Source organism: Oryctolagus cuniculus, chromosome 12, assembly GCF_051225735.1.
Source record: "Oryctolagus cuniculus isolate XC-2025 breed Fujian yellow rabbit chromosome 12, ASM5122573v1, whole genome shotgun sequence".
NCBI classification, from domain to species: Eukaryota; Metazoa; Chordata; class Mammalia; order Lagomorpha; family Leporidae; genus Oryctolagus; species Oryctolagus cuniculus.
Window position 1 is genome coordinate 4,347,508 of NC_142878.1, and position 26,758 is coordinate 4,374,265.

A 26,758-nucleotide genomic window follows, 5' to 3' on the forward strand; every position below is an offset into this window, starting at 1 on the left:
CCCTTTGCTAACGTATATGATTACACAGTTAAGTAACAGCAGCGACTCCTCTTATGTCAGAGTCTAAAAGGGGAAGAAAAATGATAGAAATGGAATTGGCACATAACTATATTCAGAAAGTTTGCACATGCACACACGTGTACACTCCTCCTATCATTGCACCTGCAGAGGGGCCGAGTCGGAAGACCGTGGCTTTGAGTCAAGCATTCACTGAGATACGCACATACTTCTACACTGTCCCTCTTTTGATGTACCCCCTTACACATTTATATGTTGGCTATCTGAGGCAGCAGACATACCCTCTATTTGGTAGATCATGGTTTTGTGTTTGAAATTGGCTAGTGGTACCAATTTCAGGCCTGTTTGTTCCCATGTTCTTTCTTTTTTTTAACTTTTATTTAATATAAATTTCCGAAGAACAGCTTTTGAATTACGGTGGCTTCCCCCCCCCCCATAACTTCCTTCCCACCCGCAACCCTCCCCTCTCCTGCTCCTTCTCCCCTTCCATTCACATCAAGATTCATTTTCAATTCTCTTTATATACAGAAGATCAATTTAGCATATATTAAGTAAAGATTTCAACAGTTTGCACCCACACAGAAACACAGAGTGTAAAATACTGTTTGGGTACTAGTTATAGCATTAAAACAAGACTAGTGTCTGCAAATACTGGTAGAATAAAAAAGGGAGAGAGCAGTCCAACATGGGAAGCGGGATATACAGCAGACTCATAGAATGGCAGATGTCCTAAACAGCACTCTGGCCTCAGAATCAGCCCTTAAGGCATTCAGATCTGGCTGAAGAGCCCATGAGAGTATTTTAGGCATGGAAAGCCAAGACATTGTAGCAAAAAAAAAAAAAAAAAAATCAACCTATATGAAAGATCTCTGTGAGTGAGATCCCAGTGGAAAGAACAGGTCATCAAAGGAGGAGGTACCTTTCTCTGAAGGGAGGAGAGAACTTCCACTTTGACTATGACCTCGAATTCTTTCATTTCATTTCGTCTGGTTTTGTAGAGGCTGACTTCGGGCAACATTTTCTTGGGCCCCGTCAGCTGACCTCCAGCTGGCCTCATACAATGAGGTGTTCGGCACAGGCTAGTTGTCATGGGAGAACTTACATTGAAAGTGAGCCATCAAAGAGTTTTGGAAGGAACATCCCTCTGTATATTTTCTGTCTTTCTCACCTGTATATCTAATCTACATCCAAACTATGTATGCATGCATCTTATCTATGATCCCAAGCATACCAGTGTCTCAGCTGTCATCTCTTTCATGTGTCTATCATCTATTTATGGATCATCTATCTCCTGTCTCTCTGACTACCTGGATGTGGCTCTGCGCAAACCCACTGCTGGTTGGGTTAACCCTGATATTTCTGTGCGTTGTGAAGTCCAGGTCAGCACTGGCCTGGGCAGACTGGCCTTTAGAGGCCTTCTTCCTTTCCAGAGCGTGCAGTCCTGTTCAGGTCTGACCGTCAGTCTGTCGGGGTTCTCTAAGCGTGGTGTGCTCTGAGCCAGGAGGACAGAGGCCCTGCATTCCTAAACATCACATCAGCTGTTCCCTGTCAGTGAATTAGACTATTAGACTGTCTTGCCCCCAAACCTCTGGATGAGCAGACACAAAGACTTAGAATTGATGGGCTAGTAGGAGAGAAGTAGAGAAATGGGATAGTTGGGAGGTGCAGTGCAGTTCTGTAATGACCTTGCAGGAGAGCAGGTGGGCTAGATGGCAGGCTTGGGGAACTTTTCAGAGAAGCCTGGAGTGAATCTTACTGAATGAGAAGGAGGAGATAATGAGTTGAGATTCATTCACAGTCTAATGTGCGGCTCAAGACAAAGACTCCAAACAATTTAATCCAAATCTCTAAGCAGTTGGTCTTCAGGACCGGCCCCTGGGCCATCTGCATCTGGCCGTCCTTAGCAGTGCAGCTTCTTTGAGCAGGACCTCCAGGTGGCTCTGGAGCACAGTCGGGTGTGAGGCTCCCTGGGATGGACAAGAGCAGGGAGTGGGGTGCTGGGAAGAGGAGGAGGCAAAGCGGGAGGCCAGGAGGGGCAGCTTTGTGGGCCAGTAGCAGTGGCCACTCACTGTTTGGTGGATGGAGAAGGGCTGGGGTTAGAGGCCAGGCAGGTGGTGCCTGTGGTGTGAAATGCACAGGTGTGCTCAGGCTGAGGTGCCAGCCTGCACCTGCCTTCTGCTCTGGGTGGAGGTGCTTTCAAAGTTATTTTAAGAAATGGTGAAAAACAGAAAATGGAACAGCAATGTGAGTGCCAGAAGGATGAATTAAGAAATATTAGATGGGAAATACTGATGTATAGCAGCACAACGTTTGACCTGGAGTTGCCTAGAGGTCAGGGAAAAGACAAAGTATTGTTGATTGCTTGACCTTTAGTATTGTTTTCTTTGTTCCTAGTAGGAAACATATTGAAATATTTTCCCATCCTAAACTCCAGAGTCATGGGCTATTCCCAGCCTTTATCTATGCTTTTAATCTTCAGCTAATCTCATTTTTATTTTAAGTGCAAAACTTGAAGGATGCTATTCCCTTATAATTAAAAATATACAGTTTAATAAAATGCTAATGCATTATCGCCAACTAATGTATTTGTACACATAGATTGCTCACATCCATGGAACTGTGACACAGTTTTCAGCTACAAATATAAATCTTATCTTCCATGGACATGGACATGGACATGTGGGAAATTTAAAAGGCTTTCTTTACATCCTCATGCAAAGATGTCCGCGGAGTCCAGGGAGGATTTATGCCTCCAGCGTGCTCTTCAGATGATATAAGAGGCTGCCGGGGAGGCCGGTGCCTGTGAGCTGCTCCACCAAGGGGTGGATCTTCTCATGCGCTGCTGCAGAGCTGTTGACAAGCAACAGTGGTTTCACATGTTCCGAGAGCTTGAAGGGGGGCTCGGTGAAAGCTTTACAGGATGAACGCTTTCCCTTCGCTCTTCAAAACAGCCGTCAGTGTAGTTGGAGTCTTGCTGTACTCTTCGTTTTGCTTACAAAGGTAGCTTTTTCATGTATGTTTCCGTTGGCACCTGCTTTCTCAGAATGGCTTTGGAAAAATTAGGTTCCAAATGGGATGCCGTGGCAACATGGGCTGACCACCTTAGAAAACGTACACACACGGTATTTGGTACGAAATAGGTACACTTCATGGCTTCTTCTCAGCTCACTCTCTCCCCCTCCCGCTCTGTTTTTCTTTTGGTATTTTGTTAATATTTTGGATAATCATCTGAGATTTTGATCAGCGTGGTCAGGGCTAGACCATGGCATAATTGTGAACTCTTGGTTCGATTGTGAGGGCTGCAGGCCCAGCTGCTGCCTCCATGGGCTCCTTTATGGGTCTTTCTCTACTCCAGACCTCTTTGCCACTCTTGCGGGCTCAGGGCAGAGGGGACACACTGATCTCACCTGTCATCCCTGGTTTTCCTCTGCAGTCACAGCAAGGAACCCATATCACCCTCTCCCCAGCATGCCCCTCAGACATCACGTTTGGATAATGCACACAGCTGAGCTGCGGTCCATTTCCTGGGTCTCAGAAATGGTAGGTCACCCCCTGTGTTGAGCACCTGTCTCCTCCTGGATCAGACATTTCTGAGGATTCCCCTCCAATGTAAAGGGTGCGGGAACTCCACAGTGTGTAGTTTCACTTTCATTCTCTCGCCTTTTCCTCCCATCCTTGCCTTGACCATGGGATTGTCATGACCCGGAGGAAATTAGCATTTTCAAGGCTGTTTAATTTTTGCGACAATCAATACATCTCGCATGAATACCACTCCTTTCTTGCTGTCGGTCCCTAGCGCGTGTCTTTGGAGGGAAGTCACATTCTGTCTCTGGAGCAGGGGTGAGCATTGGGTGGGGTGGGGGCTGAGGAAGAGAGCGGAAGAATGAATCAACTCGGAAAGACTAAAAGGTCTGATCCTGTGAGAGGAAGGAGAAACAGAACAGAACCCTGATGCGCTGTATTTTCTCCCTGATGGCTGCAGAGGAATTAGGGTCAGGACCCAGCAACCTCGCGCTATCTCCTGGTGTGTGTTTGCCTTCAGGTGGGGTGGGCTTCCCCTTTGATGGGTCATTTCCTTCTCTGCTTTCGCATTCCAGGCAGCATTAAGATGACAAATTTCACGCACAGGCTCGGGCACAGACGTGAAAACCTGAGCTATTCAGCTAACTGAGTGAGTGCAGATGAGCCAATTTATGATGGGGAGGACAGGAGGGTCTGAAGGGCAACAAAGACTTGGAGAGGTCAGGCCTGCATCTCGGCACACAGAGGATGGCTCAGACTCTGCCCCAGCCACGGGCACTCTCATGCCTGCTCACGCCTTCCAGCATGGAAGAGAATTTCCAAAGCACACCCACGCTCACACCCCTAGCCTAGAATGTGTAGCCCGCAGATGAGGTCTTATTTTGGAGATAAATGTATCGTGGCTTTTGCAGAACTATTTAGGGTGAAGTAAGTAGGATAAGGACCTTGTGTTCTTCTCTGTCTGTGAACTCTGTAATAAATCCTTTCCCTCTCCACCCCACTTTTAGGAAGATGGAAAAAAAAATCTTGGACGGCAAAGAGCAGCTCCATCAGATCAAACGCGACTGTGTTAAAGACTAAAATGTTCAAAGTCCGACCGAGATAGATAAAGGCTTTGATGGAAAGTGGATATCTCCCAGGGACATTACAAGCAATAATCCAGATGTTGTGGCATAATGGAACGGGTGTCCACGGATAGATCAGGAGCCCCAGCCAAACCTCGCCTGGTCCCGGTCTCCGCCTTGCCCTCACATGCTGTTTGGCCATATGGAGCCTATCTGCAGGCCCCTTAATAACCAGCTTTGGATTCCATTTTCACAGAGCTCCTAGAGCTAAGTGGGGCTGTTTTATGGACAAGTTAGATAGAAGCCTTTCCAAGATAAACATCCAATTTGAAATTAGGACATACCAAGCCACAACATTATTTTAGGGCATATTTCATGGAAGTGCTGCCATTTGTCTTACGCAGCTGCCACACTGTGGGATGCCCTTTGATCCTTTGTGGACACGACTCCCTGTCTTATGAAAAGGATTTTGAAATAGTTGCAGTGTTCAGGGAGGAATATATCTGTCGGAACTCTGCAGCATGGCCGTGGGACAGGTCATGCTTTAGCGAGTTGGCTGGCAAGTCAAACTTCAAGATGAAGAAGAAAAAGGAATTGCAGTATGATATATGAATCAAAAATCCCATTTTCGTTTTAAAGGTAGAAGTTGCCAACCCATGTACTTCTTATGTCTACAACTATATAGATAAACACACACATCTCTCAGCTCATATATTGTGATATGTGATATACTTTTAACAAGCATAACATGGGTTGATTTTTGGCTTTCCTAAACCTTTGCTAATATGTTCTATGCAAAATCCAGCTGTAAATAGGAGTTAAAAATTATGTGAGTTCTCCATATTTTCCTTTGGAAAATCAGTTCTTTCCTTATTTGCTCTCATTTCTCTGTCTTGGCACTTCTAAAATATGTGCGTGTGTGTGTGAGAGAGAGAGCGAGAGAGAGAACAGAGATAGGGAAGGAGGAGAAATGCAGCATGGATCGCAAACTTGGGAGCAGGCATTTCCTTAAGTATGTTTTGTCTTGAGTCCTCTAAACTGGCTGACAGAAGGCCTGTGGTGGCGTTGTTGCACAGTTTGAGAGGATGGTGTGATGTAGTTGGATGAGGTAAGCAGCTAGATAATTAATATGGCCCTGACTTCCCATTTGTTGTGATAAATTATGACTAACTGGTGTTGGAGAAAATTGGTGTCTAAATGATCCTGAAGACATAGCGAGTGGGTGACAGGAGGGGATATACAGTGTTAAAGATTCATTGCTCCACTGTGCTGCCCAGACCGCTTCAACCCTTTAACCCACTTCTTTCTCCTTCAGTAGAGAAGCCTGGGCTGTGCTGAGTGAACTGCACCAGCTACAGGCAGCAGATGGGTCGTGTGGAAGCCCTAAGTCCAACCACTTGCCATGAAACGGCATTGTTGAGGCCACTGAGCAAATGCAGATATGCCCTGGGGACTCAGTGGCATACAGTGGTCATGGCGTCATGGTTCTGTGATCATCCATACGGGTTTGCTTGAGAATGTTTTAGCCAGGGGTGGGCGCTTGGCCGAGTGGTTGAGATGCCAGTTCGGATGCTCACGTTTGCTGTTGGAGTGCCCGTGTTGGGTCCCTGGCTCGCCTCCTGACTCCAGCTTCCCTCTTGTAAACCCTGGGAGGCCGCAGTGGTCATGCAAGTGGTTGGGTTCCTGCCTCCCATGTGGGAGACCTTATGTTGGCTGCCTGGACCCCGCAGGTATAAGGAGAATAACCACTCAGCTGGCAGCTCTTTCCCACCCTCTTTAAAACACAATATGAAAGCCAGAAATAATGAAGCGCTAGATGAAATAGCAAAATGTTGAACCTGGTGATGAAGTATGTTGCGATTTATACTGTTCTCTTTACCTTGGTGTATGCTTAAAAATTTACACAATAGAACTTAAATACAAAGTGTGATTATCTTCTTCCCAATAATAGGGGCTGTTTAACTTTTTACTACAATGTGTTTGAGGTATGAATGTGTGTGTGTGAATACCATAATTTAAGAAAAGGAAAAATGAATGGAACAGCTACCACACCCCTCTGGGTCCCGAGTGCTGTGAGATGCATGTCTTCCATCCCCCTCCTCGACCTCCTCCACCTCCTCCCACCCCACCCCACTTGGCTGGTGCTGCAAAGCTCATTTGGCGAGGGAGGCCATTACAGGCTGCATTTAAAGTTGGGGTAGCCTAAGGAATAAGGGAAAGTTGGGACAGATTTGAATGTGACGGAAAGTGCAAAACCCCTGTTTCTCAATGCCCCTGGGTTTTTGGTCTCCCTGCAATCCGATGCCTCCTGCTGATCTCTCTTTCCCATAATGCCTTGCTTTCCTTCCTACTACTAACATAGCTAAAGGCCCATTTGAGGTTGCTCCTACCAAAGATCACACCCGGGGGGAGGCCAGGCCAGCGTCAATCAAAGGGATGCCTGTGCTCATCCTTTGTGATGTTGTTCCAAGTCCAAGCACGGCACATCACTGTGACTGCAGGTTTGCAGAACCAGTGGAGAGTGCTGGTCCTCATTATCGCGTGTGGAAAGTGGGGATCCCTGTGATCGCCAGCGCCACTCTCCAGAATTATCAGCACATTCATATGTCCTCTGTTTGTTTTTCTTAGTCCTCTTTGATACGCAACCTACGGCTCTCAGAGTCCTTGAGAAAGAACCAACTCTGGAATGGGACTATAAGCATCACGCTGCTGGAAGGCAGGAACGTCTCCTGTGGCAGCATGGCCGAGATGTTTGTTCAGTTAAAACTGGGAGACCAGAGGTATAAGAGTAAGGTAAGTTCTGTCGGTGCCGTAGAAGGGAGATGTCTGTAGGAATAAAAGAGGAGAAATTCTTCTCAACTCTGACTTTCACAGGAACGAAAATAGCTCACTCTGACCCTCCTAAATATAGCAAGGAAGCTATCAGAAAGCAAACTGCTTGCATAGAGGCAGGCAGTTTATGAGTATTATTTTTGTTGCTTAATAGAATTTTAATAGAACAACTCGGAGCTAGAGAAAGCTTATTAAATCGCAGATTTAAATGCATGATTTATTTTCATTTTGAAAATAAGCAGACTGTTTCAGAGAATGTGGAAAAGGTATAACTAGATGATTTCAAAATCCTGCAAAAATGAAAGTATAATAATGATATTTGTGTTGAACATTTGAGATAACAGGAAACATTTTAAAAGTTTCACTTTGCTTTCTCTTACCTTTTAGTCTAAACACTAACAGTAGATATCTAGCGCTGCTGCTTTTTGTTATCCTTTTGAAAAATTAGCCGCCTGGAGTAGTACAGGCGATGTGTTTTAAACAAAAGTCGGGGCAGTTTTTCCCTTTAAAAATCAATATCAAACTCCATTTAATTTCTAATCTTAGTAATTTGGTGTGGATTTTATTTCAAAAGCCACAGTCTCCAAAGCATGGTAATTGATTAGTTTTACATAACTGTCAGACAGGAATATTTCCTGTGTTTTTTGAACTGAGGAAGCTGGGAGTCACTTGCCAAAAGCCACATTTTGCAAGGAGGCTGGGATGTTGCACTTGGAGCTTTGCACCTGCAACACAACAGTTGCAGGCAAGTGCGAAAAGGCACAAAGTTGTCTGTGCTGCACCGCTTCCAGTGCAAACCCAAATATCCTATCTCATTTGCTGGAGCACAGAGGCCTGAGGATTGAGGCTTGTATTTGAGAAGAGTTTACGAGAAATGCAGAAAGTGGAGGGGGAGTTCTGACAGAGACGTGCAATTAGTTTCCACAGGTAGTTGTGGTCTGAGCCTCACAGTGGCAGCGTATCCAGGGGAACCCTGACCCTCCACAAAGATTCCGTTAGCCAGCCTGGGTCAAGCTGAGGATTTATGGAAAAATTATTCAGCACTAAAAACACTTAGCCCATTGCACTCGAGTGAAATGTAGAATTAGTGCCCTGCTGGCTGCATTCACGGGTGGGGAACACTGTGTTTAGTTTGTGATGTAATGGGCTTCTATTTTTCTTCCCGCTTTCTAAATCCTGTGCTCTGGTGTTGAAGCCTGATGGGGAAAACAGGTTAAATGATTATACAAGGCCTGGGCTACTGCTGAGGCCCGAGCTGTCCCTGTGTTTCCTTGGCCACCATGGCTGGTGCTGGGGTCGGTTTAACCCTGGTGTGTGCCATCAGAGCCTCACTCAGTGACCCATGGGCTTGCACACTTTTGATGCACACGTTGAATTTCTAAATAAATGAAAACACTGCAGTGACACAAGCCCACGATCAGGTTGGAGTCACTGTTGGAGAACAAGAAACACTGGTTGGGGTGGGTTTCACGTCCTCTGGTTAATTTATAAGTTTGGCTGCAGCAGAATTTTGCAGTCTTCCTCCGAGTTTCATGACTTCAGGTTTCAAAATAGGTGGCTGTGTATGACATACAGGTTTCTCCTTGAATGCTTCAGACAGATGTTAATTAAGACCCCCAAACTGTTATTTTATATAGTTCTTAAGCTAATAATGAATGAAAATACCAACACAGATGTTATGTGCATTTGATTAAGAGCTTGATGTTGCCTCTGTAAGAGAGAGCAACCGAAGCCAGCTCCTGACGCGTTCATGTCGCTGAGGTTCGAGGGCTTCCTGCAGACAGCAGTGTTCTCTGTATTCAGGCAGATGTGTTCCTGACTCTCAGGCCAGGCAAGGAAATAGTAATGCTGTGTCAGTTCTTGAGCCCTGGAATTTCTTTCTGTGCCGAGATGGAGAGTTTGTAGGGGCGTGGGGTGAGCTCAGCGTCGGGAGCCCCTGCAGCTTAGAAATGCAATGACTGTGTAGCTGCTTTCACAGTGGTGTTTGAAGAAAATAAATGTCATAACTGCATGTTTTCTAGACACTGTGTAAGAGTGCAAATCCGCAGTGGCAGGAACAGTTTGACTTTCACTACTTCTCTGACAGGATGGGCATTTTGGACATTGAAGTGTGGGCAAAGGACAGCAAAAAGCACCAGGAACGTCTGGGCACGTGAGTCTGCTCTGCCTCTAAGCGCGGGAGCGTGTGTCTGCGTGGGGTGCCCACACTGAGGCCTGTGCTCTGTGTACCCCCTGCCCCTCCCCCATCCCCCAACCCCCAACAAGCCCCAGGACGGCAGTCCTGATGGGAAAATTTGTGTTCTTTTGTCTGGTTTGCTTTATTTGAATTGATAAATGACACTTAGGGGTGATTAAAGTGGAAGGTGGCCCGTCAGATACTCTCTGAAGAATGAGAGCGTGTCATTGCAGAGTGTTTGGGACCTGTTCATGTAAATGTACAGTAAAGAATTGAATGCTGGTTTTGCTGCTTACTGAAACATGATCTGTAATACAACAAAGCCTTAAGGCAGGGTGCCCACGTGAAGAAAACGTTCCAGCATCGTAGATGTCCCTTGCAGCGAGCCCTAATAGAATCCACTGAGGCCAAATCAGTTTACTTTGATTTCTCTACTTTGGACCCTGCCAGCTTAATCAAGGGGCTCACCCATGTGTGGCGGGGGCAGTAGTGAGCAAGATAGCGTCTCTGCAGTCTTGTGAGGAAGAACACAATGAAGTGACCTTGCAGGCATTGCCTCTCTTTGACCGTTAGGACAGCCATGTAAACTAGCGGCTTTGTGCCCAGTTAAAAGGTGAGCAAGTGGCGCACAAGACGCATACCAGTGACTTGGCCACAGGCTTGAAACAGGTTTGAGTCAGGGCCCTGTGTGCCTGAAGACAAGTCCTTTCCACCAAATCACTGCCTTTGCTCACCCTAGATTCACACACTTTGTATACAAGTAATAAAAGTAGACACAAACATTGAAAGGAATCCCAACAGCATCCAGTCTCTGTTTGAGACTTAGCACTTGGGTCCCCTGTGTGGAATGGAAGGGGCTCTCACTGCCACGTTTGGGGCCAGAGCCTGTCCACTCCTTCCCATGCTCTGTGTCAAGATTCTGTTTGCAGGCCGGCGCCACGGCTCACTAGGCTAATCCTCCGCCTGCGGTGCCGGCACCCCAGGTTCTAGTCCCGGTTGGAGCGCCGGATTCTGTCTCGGTTGCTCCTCTTCCAGTCCAGCTCTCTGCTGTGGCCCGAGAGGGCAGTGGAGGATGGCCCAAGTGCTTGGGCCCTGCACCTGCATGGGAGACCAGGAGGAAGCACCTGGCTCCTGGCTTTGGATCCGTGCAGTGTGCCGGCCGTAGCGGCCACTTGGGGAGTGAACCAACGGAAAAAGGAAGACCTTTCTCTTTCTCTGTCTCTCTCACTGTCTAACTCTGCCTGTCAAAAAAAGAAAAAAGAAAAAGATTGTTTGTGGAAGGGGCCTTATTGCTGAAAGCTAAAGGTGGGAAACCACCCCTCCAGTACCACCCTTTCATTTTACAGTGAGGAAATCCGCTAGCCCCCGGAGGTGGCGGGGTTTTTCCAGCAGCAGCAAGGGGTTCACTGGAGAGATGGGGCGAGGTCGTGTTAACTCCATGCCTCACGCAGTGATTTTCCTCTGTGCAATGCTTAGCCAGCTTCTCACACCCAGAGCATGGGCTCTGCCCGCTGTCTTCACCCCATCCCACCTCTGGCTTACCCGAGATAGCCAGGTCAAGACTTACAGACCGATGGAGCTTTCCTCCCAGCAGAGATCTCCATTGCACAGACCCTGTGACGTATTTCCGGCTGTTTATTGAATCTGGCTCTCAGCACCACGATTGTGCAGAAAATGTGTACACACACACACACACACACGCTGCCTTTGCTTGGTGACACATGTCCACACGCCTGCTGGCGGGGCAGCACCAATGACACTTGCCCAGACCTGTGCTCCTTGACCTCCAGAGGCATTGCTCTGCTCGGGTGCCTCATCCCCACCCTAGGCTTATCTGGCAGGCAGCAGCCATTGTCTTCACTGCTCAGCTACGAGGCAGGTAAGGGCATCTGGATTGCACACCAGGCCATGCCCCACTTTCCAGCTCCCGCAGGAAGTCTCCCGTGGTCCCATGTTGCTGCTGGGTTACTCGTCTGACCTTGCCTCTCCTGCCTCCACCGCACCTACAACTGAGATGCCTCGGGCTCTTCTCAGCGCATGCCTCCCGGTCAGCAGAGTGGCATTCCTGTGTCCTGAGGAAGCCCTCTGCACTAGCCCTCAGGGCAAGGGTCACTTACGCAAGTGCAGAGGACACTGCGTCCAGAGTGTTATCTGCAGGATGGGAATCTGGGCTGCTGGCCTGTTGTTTCGTCGTTCAAGGAATGGTGCCCTTGCATTTTCCATGGTATTGCGTTGTTGTGTTCCAGCCACATCGTAGGGAGTGCTTTCCGCAGATGAGTGGTGGGTGGTTTCACAGAGACAAAAATAGTGTAAGATGTCCGTTTTATTCTGTGCTTTGGTATTATGGATTGTTTTAGACATTTCCTGTTTGTGACAGCCTTGTACCTACCTAGGAGGCCACTCTGTTCTTCCTCATGGGTTTTAAGGGATCTCCCCACCCCCGCCGCTGCCCACCTTGGTGTCCTTTTCCTTTGTCCCCTGGGGAGCTGGCCCCACGGCCTCTCTCTGAGTGAACTTGCCCTTCACGGTGTTAACACGGCTTCTCAGATTTGAAGCAGAGAAGGTGCCCACACGGCCATGGGGCTGACGCTTTTCTCACACTTCCTTCTCATTAACTGCCTTTTACATATTTGAACTCTGTTTTGGTCATTGTTGTTTCCTTTGTGGCTTTCATTTTAAGGCTCATCTGTTTTGTCTTCCAACTGTTGGGAAAATGTCCTTTTGAGCCAGGAGGCTCTTGAACAGTGAGAATCTTACTTGTGTCCTAAGGCCTGTCCCTTATTTGTTTTTTTGGACAACATCCTGATAATGACTTAAAGGTCTCGAGGGCCCCTCTAAGGAAATTCTCTTCCCTGAGATGTAGGCAGGTTGTTGGGAGCAAACAAATACCGCAAAGTGAGCCTCCCTGCCATGGCCCCGCATGTGACCTTGGACAATGAATTTTGTGGGGTCTGACTCCCTGTCCGTTTAGCAGGGTCACCTGCCAACTTGTGGGGTCACTATGATGACCACAGTCTATTTCACTTTGTCTATCCTTGAGTACTCAAGTGGTAAATATTTTCTTTTTTTTCTTCCGCAAGGCAACTATAAATCTTCACAATACTTGCCACTAAAATCATGTGCTTTAAGTAAATGAAATATGACTGAAATTTAGTGTGTGTATCAAACTATGTTTTCCCATAACAGTAAAAAACTTTTTTTTTGGTAGTGAGCAGTGGATATCTTCAAGAACCCGGAAGGAAGGACATTTCATTGACTGGGGCTGATAGGTTAGGTAGAGCAGCACAGGGCTATGGGGCTGTGTTTGTGTGAGTGTAGTGGTTGGTTACATGATGAGAAATCACATTGATGTCAGTAGTTGTTAACTTGGTGGTGGTCAGCTATGATCCTGTTGGGTGTCCAGGTCTCCCAGGCTCTCCTGAGTCACACGGAGCTCTCTGACTTTCCTTGTGCCCTAGTCCATCTGCCCGTGTCCTCTCGTGGAGCTACGTGTAACTTCCAAGGAGGAGGGGAAGATGAAGGGTGTAAGTCACAACGTCCCCTGAGACGGTGCCACCTACTGTTGTCGTCTACTTGGTGATTCTGGGCGTTGCATAAGAAAGGGGGATGATTTAGTTCAGAGCTCTGGAGGACCAAGAGTGTGTTGCTTGCATTGGCTCCTGGGGAGGGCCTTCTGACTTTGTCAGTGTGGTGGATGGTGTCACAGGACAGGTGCCACCAGCAGGGGAGGCCACACACCTGGAACGACCTTGCTTTAAGCCAGCCAACTCTCATGGTGACGAATCCAGGAACAACTCATTCCCTGTGGAAAGCGGTAATCCGGTCATAAAGGTTGCAGCACCTCAACCCCTCAAATTGAGAACCACGTTCCCACTTGAGTTTTGGTGGGAGCGAACCATATGTAAACCGTAGCACCTACAAACAAACCAAGATCAGCACCTGAGATTAGGAACAGTGAACTTTGAGGGGTCAGACACGAGGCTATGTTTCACCTGCTCCACCCTTAAACGAAAATGCCAAGAAGACATGTAATAGGTGCATATAAATGATTCCATTGTAACCCGTGTCATCTCAAGGTGACTGTACCATTTTGTTAAAGTTGGCTTTCCATCTCAAGGTGATCCTGGAGATTTACTTGCCATAGAATATTCTAGACATTATTTGGTTTGGACAGGTTACGAGCGTGCCTCCGCTAGGCTGTTTTGACTGACTTGTCTTGAGTTACTCCCTCATCCCAGGAGGTACCTTGTAAAGTGGCTCTGCTGTTCGCCCAGTTTATTAGGGGCTGGGAGGCAGTACACAGCCTGGGCTGAGTATTTCTCCGGACAAATTGCACCCCGTGTCGTTGATCTGCTTTTACAGCCTGGCCTGACACATTCACCATTTTCTTCCTGTTCACCGCTTCCTTAGCCTCTGAGATTTACAGCTTTTAAAACTATAGCACTCTTTCCTGCCCCTTGCATTTAAGTTAAGAGCTGACCAGTCTGTAATATAAAGCATAGAATTACGGTAATGAGTAAGAGGTTAAAAGCTATCATGGCAAGTAAAAGTTGAGAAGGTTTGGCTGACTGATACGGTAAAATTATGTGTTGAATTAAAACATTAAAATGCTGTGGGATTAATGGAGAAAGACAAGAACAGGAGGTCAGAAACAATGCTAAATCAGCACATTCACTGCTTTCATGCATGCCCATTGCAGGAAGAAAAAGTAATTTAGTCTCTGTTTTCTTTAGGTACATAAGGAGAACCTTAGAATTTTCCATCTAGGAGACACACCTAGGGAATAAATTTCTTTCCAATTTTTCTTTCTTAGGGAAAGAGACAGAGGCTGTAAAGGATTCAGTTAGCACAAAGCACTGGCTTTATCATTCAGATTTTTTGACATTGTGAGTTTCATTACGCCCCTGGCATTCATTTGTTCACATGTTCATTTCATTCAGCAAAACTTACAATCCGGCCAGGGTGCTGAAGTTTCAGTGCAAGACGATAGAGAGGTTGAGGCCAGGGCACTGGTAAGTTCTGGGAGGCTGCAAGTAACCAGGCCATGGCAGTGTCGGAGCGAGGGCTGTGGACCCTGGAGTCCTGGAAAATCCTGGGCTCCTATGGGGCAGCGTTTGGGAACAGGAGGGCTCCAAGCCTGTAGGACCGATGGTCATTAGCCTGCCCAAGAGACTGTCCAGGAGAGCAGTGAAGGGGGAGCAAAGACGTGGACAGGGAAGAGTCACATCCGCTGGGAGACACCTGGCTGGAGAGGAGAGGGCTGGTGATGTTGCCTGATGAGGCCACGTAGGGAGGAACCAGTGTGGTCACAGAGCCACGGGGACTCCAGCCTGTGCAAACGAACAGGGGTCGCCCCTGTTCAAGCACACACACATCAGTGACTGCAGTTTTTCTTTCCATCATGCAAATCTGGTATCACCGGAGCTCCCCACACTGACTTCTGAGATCTCGGGCTGGAGTAGAACTTCCTGGTCATCTAAGGCCCTGTGATGCACCTTCTGAGTGATTTCTCCAGACGTGGTCGCTCCCCCTGTGTGTGAGGTCACACAGGATGCCAAGGGGTAGAGCTGATGGGTTAATGCTCATTCATCCTCTTTCTTGTGGAGGTGCTCTGTGTGTTTTCCACTGTGTCTCTATCAGTGAGAAGAGGGATTTCATAAGTTTTATTTTTAATACGGGGATCATTGGATATTTTGATCAAAGTTTGTTGAATTGGAGTAAGTTACAAATCATTTTTTAAAACCAACAGGTTAGGGGCCAGTGCTGAGTTGTGGTGGGTGGGGCCACCGCCTGTGGTGACGGCATCCCATGTGGGTGCTGGTTCAGGTCCTGGCTGCTCCATTTCCGATCCAGCTCTATGCTGTGGCCTGAGAGGACAGTGGAGGATGGTCTGGGTACTTGGGCCCCTGAGCCTGAGCAGGGGACCTGGGGGAGGCTCCTGGCTTGTGGCTTCAGATAGGTCCCGCTCCAGTCATTGCAGCCATTTGGAGAGTGGACCAGCTGATGGAAGACCTCTTTCTCTCCTCTCCTCTTTCCTCTCTCTCCTCTCTCTGCCTCTATGAAACTGATTTCAAATAAAAATCTTTAAAAAAAAAAATGTTTAAAAACCAACAGGTTAATACCTTTGATAACCTTTATCAATGAGTTTGTATAATCTGCAAGCAACCTTGCAGTTTTTATTTTAAACTCCCAGTGGTATCATGCACCACAGCTGATTGACTAGGGTTTCTGCAGATCACAGTCTGGCAAACTGGGGTCCTGGGCAGATCCACATGGTTGCCTATTCTTGTAAATAAAGTTTTATTGGAAAACAATCTTGTTCATTTGTGTAAGTTGTCTAGTAATTGTTTTCGTAGTATAAAAGCAGAGTTGAGTTGTTGCAACAGAATCCATCAGGAGCACGAACCAGAGTTGTTTTACTTCCTGACCCTTCTCGGAAAAAATGGTGTCGTGTGAGAAAGCTTCGTGCCCCACCCCAGCAGGTAGCCAAGAGATGACAAATAGCCTAGGACGATAGCAAACGCTTTTCGAGCCTTCAGTAACAAGTAGGACAAAGGGAGAGACCAACCAAGTTACTGAGTGTACTCCTAGGAGAGTCTGGGACAGGGAGGGAAACTGGAAAAGCAGCAGCCTGGATTCTCCATTCAAGATGTTTTATGTTAAAAAATTCTTCCAATAAATGTCTTATAAAATGTTCACATCTGAAGGATTTTAGATCCGTCTTTGCCTCAACCTGAGAAAGGCACAGAGCCACTTGTCCACTTTGTGCCTCTCCTGGAGACGGGATGAGGATGGTGGTAGGCGGGTCTGGTATTTTGAAGGAAAGGTGCCTTGTTAAAACATTCTCTTTGGTGGTTTGTGGATAAAGCCCCTTGCTCACTTGGGATTTGTGCAGATAACTTGCCCAGCCTCTGGCCAGCCTCCCGAGTGTCTGGCTTTCCTTATCTGGAGGAGAGGTTGAAGCAGAGTAAAAGGGAGGCCGGATCAAGAGGACTTAGGAGATAGACTTCTCTCCTCTTCTTTTTCAGAAGATGAGGATAAATCACAGAGCCAGGCAGGTAGACAAGATGCAGAAAGTTTATGGGAAGCCATCTTCACGGAGGGCCAGGTTGTTAAAACCAGGGAGTTGCTGGAAGTTATTTCTCAAGACACCCATTGACAGCCTGGGGCAAGGCCCCCAAGGCTTGGGTATAAGCTCTCTGCAAAGGGACCAGGTTTTAACTGGGATTGGTGTGATGCCGATATCATGCTTCAGTTTAATTTGCTCTTTCGAGTTACTGAGAAAGTCAAAGTGGGTATTTGATGAATTCTGTCATCAGTTAACGGAGAATGCAGACTCCATTAAGCTGGCACCAGAATCCTCAGTGTGGTGCGTCGAGGCTCTGACACCTAAACGAGGCGTGGCCATTTTGCACGTAGGCGTTCTTTCCTCATGGGCAAAATCATCTGTAAAGGGGAGATAAATCTAAAGTTCCACAGTGGACAGGAATGATTGCAGGGAACAGAAAAGTTGTAAAAATGTTGTTTCTGAAAAGAAATCCAGTAGTTACTTTGCATATTGTTTAGAATGTGGTTCAGCTTTTGTTTAAAATGGCAACGTGTTCTGTCTCAACAAGTTGTGCATGTATGCAGCCGCTAGGAACATTTGCAAAGTCCTTCTAAATACGCTGGTATTCCCCAGTGTTTTATTAGATTATTCTAAATACCAGGTATACTTTGATTTATCCAAGGAAGCTTTATTATTGCCTACTTCTGGCTTACTTTTGACCCACAGACATTATTCACTTTTAGATCACTTGTCTCAAAACAATTTTTGGCTGTTAAAAACAAAAAAGACCACCACCACAACACCACACACACATTCAAAGGACAAAAATAAATCATCATTATTAATGATATTACAAAGAACATGCCACAAATGTTACTGCTAATTTAGACTCCAGTGATTGCCAGAGAAAATTCTTATAAGTTTATTAAATGAGAGTGTCCATAAGAATGTAAAATAACACTTAGTAAAGCATTCCTAAGCAGATCTACTACACTAGTGGTTAAGATTATATAGGTACTTAGTTTTCTAGAAATGGCATAGTTAAATCACTTGATATTTCTTCTTTTCTAAACTTCCCTGCTTCCATAATTGCTTATGAAATAAAAAGTTAATAACCTCTGTTTTCATCAGTGGTAGTAAAATTTAAAATTAAAATATTCTTTATTGCTACAGAAAAATGTTTTGATTCGAATTATAGAGCTTTTTTTTAAAAACATACTTTTATATGCTGTCTCCAATAGAAATATTTTATGAATTTATTACCTGCATAAAGTTATGATCACTTCCTGTCTAACTGAAGTCATTTTTGATAAATAGAAAATAAATACCCATATGTGTTTAATTTTATAGGCACGTAACAATTTCTAAAATGATTTTGGAACTGTAACAAAAGCTGATACAGACTTTTAATGTAATTGATTTTTTTCTTCTTAATTTGAAAGGGGAATGCAAGCTTGCTTTGAAATTTATTAAACTGGGTGTTTTGCTTCCACATCCACATGGCTCAAAACTTTACTTTTTGTGGACAGGTGCAACTAAATAAGTTAAATTTGGCACAGAATAATTTCTAAATCCATGCAAAGTATTTTTCCTGATACACGTTTTCCATGCCCTTTTGGAAGATCCCTGTATCATACAAGTTTAACTATTTGATTATTCACAAACATGAAGCCTGCAGGAGATTAGCATAGGGTCCCATAGTCATTGCTCATTGTAAGAAGCAGTGCTTCTGTCTTCAAAGTCTTGAATATTCATCATGTCCTGTAATAATAAAGGGCAAACAGGAAGTTTTAAAGAAATTCCATCTGGAAGCTACACAAGGTTGCCTGCCCACTGCTGCCTGCCTCACCCACCTGTTCACGCTTGCATGGTAGGCGTGGTCCCCACAAACCCAGAGCTTCCCAGGGTGAGAGCGACTGGGTGGCTTAGCACCTGGAACCCTTTTTGGTGTTTGCTTCTGCGTTTCAATGTGTGCGAGATTGCCAGCATCCGCAGCACACGGGCTGTTAGTAGCAGATGGGTTCAGCCTTTGCTGGCAGGAGCCGAGACGGGATCTACCCACAGCACTGCACGCTCCGTTTGTCCACAGGCGCCCACGCGGGGGAACCCCCGTGGAACCATGCCTGTAAGGGAAACACCTGAGCAGCTTTTTTAAAATGCAGATTGGCCAGTTGGCATTAACCGGGAAGAAAATGCTTTCTCGGATGTCTCCTTTTTTTCCCTCCTTTTTGTGAATTCTGATCCTTCATCCTTTTCCCCCTTATCAGACACAGCTCAGGAAAGAGTGCAGAGTGCTTCAGATTAGAGACTTCTGTCTTCCCTAGTTCTTGCTCTCCCTGTCTTTCTGCAGCTCTTATTTGCCAAGGACCCTGCTTTGCTCTTCTCATTTGCCATCCCCTGATTCTGCTTTCCCTTTGATTTGCTGCCTTTTCTCCCCTCACTGTGTGAGTGTGTGAGGCTGGGAGTGAGTGTTAGGAGCCAGGGGAGCTCCTGCAGTCTTCACTACTCAGTAAACCTGAGCCCAGACACAGTGAGCCGTGGTGGTGGTGGTGGTGGTGGTGGTGGTGGTGACTTGGGAATGCATTATGAAATAGAAAGCAGGTGCATTGGAGGCGCCACAGTGTCCTTGAGTTCATCACTGTTCTCTCTCTGGTTCCTCTAACTTTTCAGGTGTAAAGTGGACATCTCTGCACTCCCGCTGAAGCAAGACAACTGCTTGGAGCTGCCACTGGACAACTGTGTGGGAGCCCTGCTCCTGCTGATCACCCTGACGCCCTGTGCGGGCGTCTCCATCTCTGATCTGTGTGTCTGCCCGTTAGCAGACCCCAGCGAGAGGGAGCAGATCGCTCAGAGATACGTGAGTGCTTTTCCTTGTTGAGCTACTCCCACCTATCCTGTTCCCCTTTTGATCTGAAAAGAATGTGAATTGAAAAACTACATCAAAAGAGATCTTCATCCTAAGTCATATGTCTCCTAAAACAAGACATGAGATGTAGGAGTCAGTGCATTAGTGAGAAGGCAAAAGTAGGCTTAGGGTTTGCCTTCAGTTTTTTTTTTTTAATACATTTATTTTTTAAGATTTATTTATTTGAAAGGTAGAGTTACAGTGAGGTAGGGGGAGAGACAGAGAAAATGAGAGAGAGAAAAAGTCTTCCATCCTCTGGTTCACTCCCCAAATGGCTGCAATGGCCGGAGCTGGGCCGATCTGGAGCCAGGAGCCTCTTCCAGGTCTCCCATGTAGGTACAGGGGCCCAAGGACTTGGGCCCTCTTCTGCTTTCCCAGGCCACAGCAGAGAGCTGGATCAGAAGTGGAGCAACCAGGACAGGAACTGATGCTCATGTGGGATTCTGGCACTGCAGGTGGAGGTTTTACCGGTTAGCCCCAGTGCTGGCCCATGCCTTGCAGTTTTAAAAGCCAAAATGGTATTTGCAGTGTTGAGCTCTTTTAAACTGTTGGAGGACATTGTAAGGAAGCAGACCGCCGAAATCTGTGGTCTGCATATGCAAACAGGAATTTTAATTTAACTTCACAAAAGTGACTTTTTTTTTTAAACCAACCATTACTATTTGTGGTGTTTTAGGGGCCTTTCCAGAACCCATTAGGTTCAAGTGAGAACCTGCTCATGCGTTGGAAAGCAAGGCCCTAGACTGGCATGAGGGGTGGTTTTCTGTACTACCCTGGACAATAAGAGCAGTGTGTGATTTTTTTTCCCCTCTATGTGACTGTAACATGCTGAAAAGTCCACTTGGCATTTTTAGATCAACCATCTTTGTCCTGTTCATTTACTTTCTATGCTCCAGCTTTCCAGGTGTCTTTATGTGCATTCTGTTTTTATACTATCCTCTTAGATATTGATATGCTTGTGTTATTGTCACAGAAGGCAGGGTTTAGGAAGGTGGCATGAAAATGAGACACACAGATCCCCCGCTCAGGGGCAGAATCATCCTGAGTGTCAACGTCAGCGCCTCCAGCATCTTTCACCGTGCAGGTGCATTGGAACCAATCAGCTCGAATCCTGTGGGCCAGCCCGACATCCTTTGAAGAAGTTTTGCCAAAAATCACTATTAATATTCATGCTAGCTAACTAAATGAAAGTTTCATGGTGGAAAATAAAGCCCTCCTCAAGTTTTCCTGTGGATACATTGCAAAATTTCCAAAATTCATGAGGATTGTTTTGTGTTTGTAAAGTAACACTAGAAGCACTTCCTGCTTTGAGTGGCAGGTAGTTGTGGAGATGTTACTGGAAAGACTCTTGAAGAGGATGAAATAGAAACGGAAACACCGGGTGCCTTCAGCTGGCAAGCCAGCCGCATGTTTACAGGGAAGGGTGCTGTGTTGCAAGAGGAAGTTTCGGAACCCCTGCTTGTTTGTCAGCCTGAAGAAGTGATGATATTTCAAGCATTTCCACATCTAAGTTGTAAAACTATTTTGTTTTGAGTGCTATCCTGTTAGAAACTAGTGAGTGTTGGGCCGGCGCCGCGGCTCACTAGGCTAATCCTCCACCTAGCGGCGCCGGCACACCGGGTTCTAGTCCCGGTCGGGGCGCTGGATTCTGTCCCGGTTGCCCCTCTTCCAGGCCAGCTCTCTGCTGTGGCCAGGGAGTGCAGTGGAGGATGGCCCAAGTCCTTGGGCCCTGGACCCCATGGGAGACCAGGAGAAGTACCTGGCTCCTGCCATCGGATCAGCGCAGTGTGCCGGCCGCGGCGGCCATTGGAGGGTGAACCAACGGCAAAGGAAGACCTTTCTCTCTGTCTCTCTCACTGTCCACTCTGCCTGTCAAAAAAAAAAAAAAAAAGAAAAAACTAGTGAGTGTGTTTGCATTTGGTTAAGTTGAAGATATAAAGGAGAAACAGCATTCAAACGTTCTCAGAAATGATGCATTTTGGTTGACAAACCTTGCCTACTAGCAGGCTTTTGTTATTCTACCCTTGAAATGCCTAAATAACAAGGATCTTGCTATCGCCCCATCAGTCACTGGAGTCAGCTGTCACAGGATGTCAGCTAGATAATGATGACGGAAATGGCATCGGCAGGGTTTGAGGCAGCTGGAGGGGTGAGAAGAGTCCCAGTGTATGTCTTTCATGTGCAATTTCTCAGGGATGCCACATGCATAGACCTTTAACTGTTGTTACGTGTGTGTAGGAATGCTTGGATGTATTTAACTTTGCTCATGCAAACTGAAGATCAAAGCACATGTGCGTGCACAGCCATAGTGGATGCGCAATCTAATGAACTGGCGAAAACTTGCAACAGAAAAGTCACTGTCTCCACCCCTCGCTCTCCAGTGGTAATAATTACAGCAGGTCCAAGTTCAGTCCTCTGGAATCCTTACAGGGTTTACTAACGAGGTCGGAATTATGTTGCTGTTTAGGCTGATTTAAACATTGCATTAAGGAAGAAAAGGGGGGAGGCACGGGATGTAGTTCTACCCACACATTTTCACCGTGGGGTATCTATGCTATCACCAGGGGGCGATGTTAGAAGTAGATTGGATGTGCTTCTAATTTGTTTATTTGGAAGCTGCAGCTAATTAATTCTCAGTCACTTTTCTTTTAATTTGGCTGCTGTAAATGCCTAATGGTCCCATTGACTGACATAACGCATTGTGGGGACTTTTCTAAGAATTTTCCTGAGAATGGGGAACTCGGTCTGGAATGTTCTGGCTGTGAGATCTCACGGCGTTAACTGGTGTGTGCGAAAGTGGCTTTCATCTGTGTCCTCCCTCTCTCCACTCAGTGCTGGCAGAACTCCCTGAGAGAGATGAAGGACGTTGGGATTTTACAAGTGAAGGTTCTAAAGGCAGTGGATCTCCTAGCCGCAGATTTCCCAGGTACTGACCGTTTCCGTTATTAATCTGTTTTTATTGTGACTGATTCATCCTCTGACGAGATCTATGACACAGCAGACTGTCTGCTAAACAGAAGCAGGTAGACAGCCGCCATGATCCTCCCCACGGAGTGGGGGCGAGGTGATGAAGACTGGAGGGAGTTCTTCCCCTGATGCATATTTTTGCACAACAGTTTTAGTAATTTGACCCAGATTTGATCGCGTACTAGTGTATCTGGGATTGCAAGATGCTGGATTGTTCATGTCACGACTCCTTCGTTTGTTCACGACAGTGGTGGCCGAGCCGTTCTGCGGCACCACAGAGGGCATTCATTCCACGGGTCGCCTTTTCTCTGCGGGTCTCTGTGTGTTGAATCACTGTCGTGTGCCTGGTTTGCACATCTGAGCAGGGAAACAGATCTGGCTGGCACCTCACTGTGGCATGGCCCAGAGCCTAACCTGGGCCCGCTTTGCCCCTGCCTTTATCTAGTAGGACGTCTCTAATGCTTCACTAACTTGAACTCTCAGAGGGAGGTCCAAATGGACATACGTCACGGCGGATTCTGTCTGCCATGTTGAGAGTGATCCAGACATTCCTGCATGCAAGGGGAGACTCTCCACGTGGCTAATTACTACCTTGTGCAGACTCACCTGTAGTCTTCTTGCCTGATGCTGATTGATCAAGTGAACTGGTGAATACAAAGTGTGTTATGGGGCCGGCGCCGCGGCTCACTAGGCTAATCCTCCGCCTTGCGGCGCTGGCACACCGGGTTCTAGTCCTGGTCAGGGAACTGGATTCTGTCCCGGTTGCCCCTCTTCCAGGCCAGCTCTCTGCTGTGGCCCGGGAGTGCAGTGGAGGATGGCCCAAGTGTTTGGGTCCTCCTGGCTTCGGATCAGTGTAGTGAGCGGCCATTGGAGGGTGAACCAACGGCAAAGGAAGACCTTTCTCTCTGTCTCTCTCTCTCTCGCTGTCCACTCTGCCTGTCAAAACAAACAAACAAAAAACCCAAAGTGTGTTATGGAGTGCAGGTGTATCTATTGATGTGAAAATGCAATTTTATAATCATATTTTTAGTATGTAGTCCACTCAATTTCTGCCTTCCACACAGAAACAGTTGCACAGTATTTGTATAGCTTCTAAATATCTAAGACTGAATTTGAAGGAGTTTCAACTCTGGAAAAGAGAATTTTAGTTTTAAGCACACTGTACTATAGAAAGTAGTTCTTTCCATCCTGTGCTAAAAAAAAACGAACAAAGTGATCTCACCTATGGGAGTACCCAGGAACAGATAAAAAATGTATTTTTGACCAACTGGAAGATATAAATTTTGAGGATTATAGAGGAAATAGTAAATGATTACTTATAAAGTTCATGAGTAGAGTTCCAAATATTTGTAGTCTCATCAATTTGGAAATTGTCCCTTCTGTTTGAGTGTTATGAAAGCATGCGGTATTATTTCATGTGCACCTTTGTGAGTGGTTTTGTCACCACTGAAGAATGTGTTGAGTGAACTACCCACTTTCCAGAGTGGGTTATTTCTACTTCCATCGAGTTCTACAGATAAACTCTTCTTGAACCCATGGCTGCTGCTGTCCCAGGAAACCTCTCAGGCCCCAGTAATGTGCTCAGTAAGATGCTCTAAATTTCCCTCTCTGGTTGCGTATTGCGTGATATGTGGCAACTACATGTAATGCACTAACAGATTTCCATTCATGGCCTAGATCACAGCATACACAGGTGGAAGCACCTCTTCACATCTGTTTTATCTTACTGATCCTGTTGGGTGACTCCTCGAAAGCCCTCACACCGACCTGAAGGTTGTCTCAAGCTAGTGATCGTCTCCAACAACTACTTGGATTATTCAAATAGTTTATAAGAGAGAAACCTGAAAAATGAGTGTCAAGTAGAGAGCAGGATAAAAGGCGAAAGCTTCTTTATAGAGTACTTTGGGGGAAATGTTTTCTATTCATGATTCTCAGATGATTTTGGAGGGGTTGAATGTATCAAAGAATTTCAGTAACAAAAATCCATGGTTAGAAATGAAATAATGCTTTATGATATAAAGTTTGGGAAAAAGACTATCACTATTCTGAATGAGGGAAAGCACTTGGTCTTGAGCTACGTGTCTTCAGATCATGTTGATCTTTGTTTTCAGAAACACATTTCACACTGTATGTGCTCTGTGTGTTGGAGGCTTCTGAGAGAGTCCTCCAGTGTGTTCCAAACCAGGGTGTTGCTTAGGGGGACGAAAGTGGGCTTCATCCTGAACATTGTGTTGGAACTTCTCTGTGTGAAAGGAGAATGGGGTTCAGACTGCCGTGAGGTGACATTGTGGACCCAAGAGGTCAGGGATCATGGCATAGGGTGGGGTCTCAGGTTCCATGGCTGATGTCATGACTATCAATTTCCGTGGTAGGTGGCAGAAAAACACCAGCTTCCCTTAATAGTGGATCAGAACAGACAGCCAAGCAATCCTTAGGCAGTAAGTAACGTTAGACGAGTACTTGGCCTGGTGGTTACGCCACCTGTTTAGATGCTCACATCCTGTATTGGGGTGCCTGGCTTTGAGTCCTGACTGCTGCGGATTCCAGCTTTCTGCTGATGTGAGCCCCCTGGAGGCAGCGGGTGATGGTTCAAGTAGCCAGTCCCTGCCAGTCATGTGGCAGACTTACATTGACTTCCTGGCTCCTGGCTTTGGCCTGCTCTAGCCTCAGCTGTGGCAGGCTTTCAGGAATTTAACAGAGATGGAGTTCTCTGTTTTTCTGTCTCTGCCTTTCAAATAAAACAAATAAATAGAACTTTTTTTATTTTAAACTTTTATTTAATGAATATAAATTTCCAAAGTACAGCTTATGGATTACAATGGCTTCCCCCCCATAACGTCCCTCCTACCCGCAACCCTCCCCTTTCCCACTCCCTCTCCCCTTCCATTCACATCAAGATTCATTTTCGATTCTCTTTATATACAGAAGATCAGTTTAGCATACATTAAGTAAAGATTTCAACAGTTTGCTCCCACACAGAAACATAAAGTGAAAAATACTGTTTGAGTACTAGTTATAGCATTAAATCTCAATGTACAGCACACTAAGGACAGAGATCCTACATGAGGAGTAAGTGCACAGTGACTCCTGTTGTTGACTTAACAAATTGAAACTCTTGTTTATGGCATCAGTAATCACCCTAGGCTCTTGGCATGAGCTGCCAAGGCTATGGAAGCCCCCTGAGTTCACTGACTCTGATCATATTTAGGCAAGGCCATGGTCAAAGTGGAAGTTCTCTCCTCCCTTCAGAGAAAGGTACCTCCTTCTTTGATGACCCATTCTTTCCACTGGGATCTCACTCGTGGAGATCTTTCATTTAGGGTTTTTTTTTTTTTTTTTTTTGTCCAGAGTGTCTTGGCTTTCCATGCCTAAAATAGTCTCATGGGCTTTTCAGCCAGATCCGCATGCCTTAAGGGCTGATTCTGAGGCCAGAGTGCTGTTTAGGACATCTGCCATTCTATGGGTCTGCTGTGTATCTCACTTCCCATGTTGGATCATTCTCTCCCTTTTTGATTCTATCAGCTAGTGTTTGCAGACACTAGTCTTGTTTTGTGTTCCCTTTGGCTCTTAGTCCTATCATTATGATCAATTGTGAACAGAAATTGATCACTGGGACTAGTGAGATGGCATTGGTACATGCCACTTTGATGGGATTGAATTGGAATCCCCTGGTATGTTTCTAACTCTACTGTTTGAGGTAAGTGAGCTTGAGCATGTCCCGAATTGCACATCTCTTCCCTCTCTTATTCCCACTGTTATATTTAACAGCGATCACTTTTCACTTAAGTTGCAGCACTTAAGAATAATTGTGTATTGATTACAGTATTCAACCAAAAGTATTAAGTAGAACAAATAAATAGAACTTTTAAAAACTCTATCCTCGCCAGCGCCGCGGCTCAATAGGCTAATCCTCCGCCTAGCGGCGCCGGCACACCGGGTTCTAGTCCCGGTCGGGGCGCCGGATTCTGTCCCGGTTGCCCCTCTTCCAGGCCAGCTCTTTGCTGTGGCCAGGGAGTGCAGTGGAGGATGGCCCAGGTGCTCGGGCCCTGCACCCCATGGGAGACCAGGAGGAGCACCTGGCTCCTGGCTCCTGCCATCGGATCAGCGTGGTGCGCCGGCCGCAGTGCGCCGGCTGCGGCGGCCATTGGAGGGTGAACCAACGGCAAAAGGAAGACCTTTCTCTCTGTCTCTCTCTCTCACTGTCCACTCTGCCTGTCCAAAAAAAA

At 46.3% G+C, this 26,758-nt stretch overlaps 1 protein-coding gene across 13 annotated transcripts in view; it reads left to right on the plus strand.

Annotated features, from left to right (window-relative positions):
* The window catches only part of MCTP2 (multiple C2 and transmembrane domain containing 2), a 252,067-nt gene that overhangs the window by 118,083 nt on the left and 107,226 nt on the right, over positions 1-26,758 (plus strand). For 11 of the 13 annotated variants that reach the window (XR_016218666.1, XR_016218667.1, XR_016218668.1 and 8 more), the window contains 4 exons: positions 7,233-7,397; positions 9,458-9,588; positions 19,331-19,517; positions 22,398-22,491. Coding sequence is in view for 10 of the 13 variants with exons in the window: in XM_089311100.1 (XP_089167226.1) it covers positions 7,233-7,397; positions 9,458-9,588; positions 19,331-19,517; positions 22,398-22,491 (577 nt within the window). In the remaining 3 variants the exon portion in view is untranslated. Of the gene's footprint in view, positions 1-3,451; positions 3,559-7,232; positions 7,398-9,457; positions 9,589-19,330; positions 19,518-22,397; positions 22,492-26,758 lie in introns of all 13 variants that reach the window. The other 2 variants (XM_070053490.2, XM_051822988.3) reach the window with 2 other exon arrangements.